The following is a 6,423-nucleotide window of genomic DNA, read 5'->3' on the forward strand; positions in this document are numbered from 1 at the left end:
TCGAACAGGCAGGATGGCTAGACATGGCCCTTGGCTCTCCCCTCATGTGTGGCAGATAACAGCAGTCACTGTAGGCCTCGGCTCCAGACCGAGACAGGGACCCACCATTCTCGAACCTCACCGGAAAGGAAGAGAGCGAGGTCCCTCCTGCTGGCTTTATTTATACCTCAAGTTACGTAAAGGAATAGCATGGAATACTTCCGTGATCACTTTTCTAGTTCCTTCCTGGTTACAAGCTGGTCTCCAGGAAGGCCTAGAGTGAAACCACCACATCTATCTATCAATCTATCTCTATCTATCCATCTACCTATCTTATAACCTATCTAATCTATTTATAGCCTACTGACTGTGGGCAAACTGTGCTCAACCTGTGAACCAGCCGAAGCCCTAAGGTGTCTTTCGGGGCCTCCTAGGCTGGTCCCAGGGATGAGCGGGTAGGCCCAGTCCGGCGGGCGCGCCTGGGGCAGGCGAATGGCTGAGGCGCCGTCCCTGCAGCCACGGCCGGGGTGCCTGCCCGTGCTGTGCTGTCGGCCGGCCGCCGTTGAGGCTCAGCAGGGTCACCTCCAGGCACCTGCCTGGCGCCGTGAGCCCGGCGCTGCTGCTCCCACTCTGGTGGGACACAGCTGCCAAGGAACAGCCTGCGCGCAGCCCCGAGCAGCCTGACCAACAGGGAGCGTGGCTGGTGTCGCGCCGGGCCGTGAGCAGCTGTGGCAGGAGGAGACGCGTGGCCAAGGGGCTGTTTGGGCAAGAGGCAAGTTCCTGCCTGCAGCGCCGGCGCCCAGGGCTCTTGCCAGGGCAGAGCGGGCAGCGCGTAGGTAGTGCTGGCGTCGAAATAGGCTTCGAGCCACTCCAGCACCTTCTGCTGGCTGGAGATGGCCTCCAGTCCCTCCAGGCCTGTCAGCTCTGGGTTTGCCTGGCAGATGAGAAAGGAGAGAGAGACATTTGTGGAGGAGATCTCCCTCAAGGTGAGGAGGAAGAACTTCTTGACGCTGAGGGTGGCAGAGCGCTGGCACAGGCTTCCCAGGAAGGTGCTGCAATCTCCGTCTGCGGAGGCATTGCAAAGCTCCCCGGACGCATTGCCGTGTGAGCTGCCTCAGGTGAGCCTGGCTTGGCAGGGAGGTTGCAGTGGATGATCTCCAGAGGGCCCTTGCAAGCCTAAGGATTCTGGGATTGGGTGCTTTGTCAAGGTCTCCTGTTTCCCCCCCCAGCAAATGCGTGCTGGGCAGCTGGCAGCAGGAGCCGCTGGGACAGGGTCGTGGGAGGTGATGGGGCTGCAGCAGTGCAGTGCAGCGGCTGGCCCCAGGAGAGGGAGGCTCATGCCCCTGTCCCATCTGATGCCATCCCCTCCCGTCCTTGGCATTTACCTGCCTGGCTCTGCCATCAAGCCATGGCAGGGAGGCCAGATGGTCGTGGCCCGTCTGCTCTGGGAGCTCCTCCTCCTCCAGGCAGTGCTGCTGCCATGGCAGGGTGGCTTTGCTCCAGGAAGCCCTGAGCTTGGGGCGGGCCTGGCGGCTGGTCCCCAGCCCCTGCGCAGGCTCCGTCTTGCTTGGCACGATGGCTTGGTGTCTGCCGGTGGCCTGTAAGCTCTGTTGGCCGGGGAGCACTGGCAGGCCGTCGCCGTGGAGGGCCGAGGCCCGGCCCAGGCTCTCCAGAGGCGCCGCATGGGGCTGGGTGTTGCCCGCCTGCGGGAAGGAAACGCAGGAGGTGGTATGGCATGGAGGCAACTGCCTTGGCACGGCATCCCCCAATGCCAGCAATCCCTGTGCCAGCCCTGTCCCACTGGTAGCCTCTCCCTCCTGCCCCATCCCTCACTTGGCGCCCTGTCTCCGAGTTCTCCTCACGGAGCTGAGAATTTGCATTCTCGGCAAGGTTCTCCACCTCTGTCTTTGGCATTCTCTGGCAGAGAGGTGCCAAAGCACCCGAGGGAGATGCTGCCTCCTGCGGGAGCTGCTCTCCTGGCACTGGGCACCCCAGGGCTCCCGCAATCCCCCCACGGCCAGGGGGGCTGGCCGCCATGTCACAGTGGTCTCCAGGCACAAGGCAGCCCTGCATCACAAAGCCCCGACAGCTCACCCCACACCCTGCTGCTGGTGTAGGCCTTCCACGGCAGAGATGAGAAACTTTAGAAAAGCCTTAGAGGCCTTCATCCTTGGAGCTTCACCAGATAGAAGAACTCAAAGAAAGAGAGGTCTTAGACCTGCAGTAGCTTTTGTCTGCTCAGGGGAAAGAAAAACTATCCTCTGAAATTTCAAACTGGAGTATGTCTCCCCTTTTAGTCTTTGAATCCCTTGCTCGTATGCACGCAAGTGTCCTGCTTCCTGCCGTGAAAGGCTTAGTTTTTTTTCCATTAGCCCTGCAGTGGTGCGGTTGGGGAGACGTGGCCGTAGCCTAACGTAATTGGGTACCCCCTGGCATCGTTGCCAGTGCTGGTGGCAAGCGACTCGCTGACTTCCGAGAAGAAGGACGTGGCTTCTGGTCGAGAAGGCGGGGGAAGACATCCAGTAGTGTTCAGTGAAACCCTGGGTCGGCAGCGAGCATTTTTGCACAGGAATCACTCTCCCCTTTGTATGCTTTTGTCTGAATATTGTCACTCTCAGGGTTTGTTTTCTTCTCTCACTGCTGTTTCTGGGAAATTCTTCTTCTCCCAAACTGTGATCTTCACATTTTGTGCCCCAATTTTGAAATCGATCCCGTGGCAGGGGGAAGGGGGAGGAGAAAAGAGAGTGCGAGAGCAGCGTTGTGCTTAAGGAGAGTCTCGGTGAGGGCACTAAATTGGGGAGGACCATTTCTAAACCGCAGAAACCCAGTTAATGGGGCTAAATGGAAACTTTGATTGAAATAGTCTGACAGCTGGATGCTCTCGGAGCAGCAGGCGGCCTCACATCCCAGAGCCCTGGAAGTTGATCCCAGACCCTGCCCCCAGCTCAGGTGCCCCCTGGCAGATGGAAGACACTACAGAAAACCATTCTATTGAATGATTCTTATATCTTAGACAGATATAAGGACCAGAGGAAAGAGAGCTCTTTTACCTGCAGTAGCTGTCACCTGCATCGAGGTAATAAAAATTATGTGGGATTGCGCCCACCCTCAGTTTATTTGTAGATGACACTAAATTGGTTGGGACTTTTGCTGTGTGGAAGGCAGGAGGGCTCTGCAGAGGGACCTGGACAGACTAGAGAACTGGGCTGATTCTAACGGGATCAAGGCCTAGTGCTGGGTTCTGCACTTTGGATAAAACAGCCCCCTGCAGTGCTACCGGCTGGGCACAGAGTGGCTGGAGAGCAGCCAGGCAGAAAGGGACCTGGGAGTTTGGATTGGCAGGAAGCTGAACATGAGCCAGCAGTGTGCCCAGGTGGCCAAGAGGGCCAATGGTATCCTGGCCTGGATCAGGAACAGTGCGGCCAACAGGTGCAGGGAAGTGATTCTTCCCCTGGACTCAGTGCTCGTGAGGTCACAGCTGGAGTGCTGTGTCCAGTTCTGGGCCCCTCAGTTCAGGAAGGATGTGGAGGTGCTGGAGCAGGTCTAGAGAAGAGCAATGAGGCTGGTGAAGGGACTGGAGCACAAGTGCTATGAGGAGAGGTTGAGGGAGCTGGGGTTGCTTAGCCTGGAGAAGAGGAGGCTCAGGGGAGACCTCCTCACTCTCTACAACTCCCTGAAAGGAGGTTGTAGCCAGGTGGGGGATGGTCTCTTCTCCCAGGCAGCTCTCAGTAAGACAAGAGGGCATGGTCTTAAGCTCTGCCAGGGGAGGTTTAGGTTAGATACTAGGAAGAAATTCTTTACAGAGAGAGTAATGAGGCATTGGAATGGGCTGGCCAGGCAAGTGGTGGATTCTCCATCCCCGGAGGTTTTTCAGATGAAAACGGAGGTGGCACTCAATGCTATGGTCTAGTAACCAGGGTGGTAGTGGATCAAGGGTTGGACTTGATGATCTCAGAGGTCCTTTCCAACCCGACCGATTCTATGATTCTATGATAAATTCAATAGAGCCTATATTGTAATCTGTGGTAAATTCACATCAAACCTTAATCTAACTTTGCATTACCAGTTTATCATGTAAACAAAGAACTATACAAAAATATGCTGTCCTTTTACTGCACTTCACAAAATATGTGGTGAAAAGCACAGGGTGAAAATATATTTATGATACGACTCCACATAATCCACATGAGCGACTAATACAAGTATCCATAAAAATGAAGATCAGAAGAGAATTGTTTCCCAGAGTAATTTGTCTGGCATTAACTGACCCAGGACAACAGATGACTATTCAGTGTGCTGCCTCATGTGAAACCCAACTATTTCCCAAAACATAGGAGGAAAAAAATAAATAAAAACAATATGAGGAAGCAATTGATATTATCATTCCCCCATTGTTTTCTACCCTGCAAACCAAAATAACTCGAAGGACAGTACTAAATCCCCTGATAAAATATCAAGAAGTCATAAGCCTCTCGAAAGCTTTTTGTTAAAAGAGATAAAAAACTAGAAAATATCAAGAATACCACACAGTTTATTTTCCCAGAAACAATTTTGTCACTTAAGAAATTGTCTTTGGTGGCGTCATACACAGGCCATGTCAAAAACATAGTGTCTGGAAGCAGTTCCACTAAGCCCAGCTGGGCTCTGAATCTAGATCAGGATGAGATATGTGCACAAATATTTCTTCTTTGCCTATGCCTTTCTTTTCCCATGAAGAAAACCAAGGCACATAGGAGGGATCTGCAGAGCTGAGGCTGGACCTCCAGCAGCTGGCAGGACCTCAGGACAGCAAGGGACATGTACCACCATGTGCTCTGAGACAGACACCAGCCTCTCAAAGAGATTCACAGTTGGTGAAAACAGAGAAACAGAGGATTAGACCATCTTGCCATGGTATCTCCTTTAGCCCCCACTTTGCCCCTGGAAAAATTTAGCAGGGCACACTTTTTGGTCTCTAAAGAGAAAACTAAACAGGTTCCAAGGCAGGTGGGAGAGAGCCAAACTCAAATCTGAAATGGGCATCTGTGATGCCTGTAGTGTAGCGAAGGGCACAGATGTGCTATAGTCCAAACCACAGAACCTGCGTCCTGCCAGGGCAAACAGGGTTTGTGACAAGACTTATCATTTCTCTGCTGTGATCTAGTCCTGCAGTCATTTCAGTTTAATACAAAGTAAGCACTTGTGATGATTAAAGGAAATGTACAGTTGGATCACTTTGTTGTTCAGTGGCCAGTCATAACACAAAATCTGCTGGTTAGTGCAAAAACACAGCGTTTCAGCCTATGTGTGGTTACTATCTGCTCCAGCATCTGGGTTGACGCAGTGAGCTCTTTGACATGGACCAACAGCGCTGTTCTACACCTTCATTAGTGCTATTCTCACTGCTGCCAGCAGCATTGCATGTTTATCTCCATAGAAAGAGCTTATGTGCTTAAAGGAAACACAAGAGTTTATCAACAAAGTTTGCATAGGCCACTCTGGTCTGTTATCATCCAGGCCCTGAGCACATCCCTGCCCCTGGGGATGGCCCTGACAAACCCCATGTAGGGATAGGGGGCAACCTCTTTGGGGCATAAGCCCCTTCAGCTGCTGCAGTGGGATTTCACATCCAGGCCCTCCCCAAAAATCCTTGCTCTGGCTGTCTCCCACTTCCTTCCTAATTCCAGCCCTTCCAAAGCTGATAGTGTACATTCACTCTGTGCTGTTTGTTTATCCCTCCCCCCGTAGAAGCAAGCTGTAGGACCTACAGTACAGACATCTGATTTAAATAAGATTCCAGAAAGGAGGCTGGAAAACTGGCATCGACATCCACACAAGAGCAAGCTCCTAGGCAGAAAACAGGCAGTGTCACTGGGTTTCAGCCTGTGCTGCCTAATCAAAACCAGGAAACAGGGAATCTCAGCAAACACTGCTCTGCATGCTGTCCTATGCTCATTTCTGAGCCAATTCTAATGGCATGCCCAAACCCACTTACCCAGTAATGCTGCCCTAAGCAGTGCCATCACAGTGACTTTTTTAAAGAACAAGGCACTTGGCAGACTTATTTCACAACCTCATGGTGATACCTAAATGGTTACTCTGGCTGTTTCCACTTGTGATGCAGCTGTCAAGAAAAGCCCGTGCAGCACTTGTGTGGAGAAAGAGATGACGAAAGGAAACATTTCCCCTTAGCAATGTGGAAATATATAATAATGGCCAGTCTTCGCGAGCGAAGATTTGGGAAAGGTCATTAACCCTTCCAGCCTGCGCAGTGGATTTTTAGGTGAGACACAGCGTGCGCTGAACTGAGCCCACCCTTTAGTCCTGAGGTTCATCTGCCGGGGCCGAGCAAAGCTTGGACAGTGGCAGTGAGGTCCCCAGGATGTAGGTTTGTTTAGAGTGACCTTCTCTTAGGTGGATTGCCTTCCACGGCTGACGAGCTCCACCTGCCCAGGGGGCCGGGAA

At 52.7% G+C, this 6,423-nt stretch overlaps 1 protein-coding gene across 1 annotated transcript; it reads right to left on the reverse strand.

The window, feature by feature from the left end:
* Positions 1 to 257: 257 nt before the first annotated feature.
* On the reverse strand, positions 258 to 1,920 carry LOC113988610. The gene is made up of 3 exons (XM_027722394.2): positions 1,813 to 1,920; positions 1,365 to 1,682; positions 258 to 913 (listed from the first exon to the last, which is right to left on the reverse strand). The coding sequence occupies exons 1-3, from the start codon at positions 1,891 to 1,893 to the stop codon at positions 410 to 412; spliced, it is 903 nt and encodes a 300-aa protein (XP_027578195.2). The 5' UTR covers positions 1,894 to 1,920; the 3' UTR covers positions 258 to 409.
* Between the last annotated feature and the right edge of the window lie 4,503 nt (positions 1,921 to 6,423).

This window comes from Pipra filicauda, unplaced genomic scaffold, assembly GCF_003945595.2.
Source record: "Pipra filicauda isolate LSUMZ 115617 unplaced genomic scaffold, ASM394559v2 scaffold136_size1984543_pilon, whole genome shotgun sequence".
Taxonomy (NCBI): Eukaryota; Metazoa; Chordata; class Aves; order Passeriformes; family Pipridae; genus Pipra; species Pipra filicauda.

What these genes read in the sequence shown, in the direction of transcription:
- LOC113988610 (XM_027722394.2), bottom strand. Translation starts at nt 1,893, where the DNA reads ATGCCAAAGACAGAGGTGGAGAACCTTGCCGAGAATGCAAATTCTCAG. An exon ending in ACTCGGAGACAGGGCGCCAA is followed by an intron (nt 1,683 to 1,812) that starts GTGAGGGATGGG and finishes TCCTTCCCGCAG; the next exon opens with GCGGGCAACACCCAGCCCCA. An exon ending in TTGATGGCAGAGCCAGGCAG is followed by an intron (nt 914 to 1,364) that starts GTAAATGCCAAG and finishes CTCATCTGCCAG; the next exon opens with GCAAACCCAGAGCTGACAGG.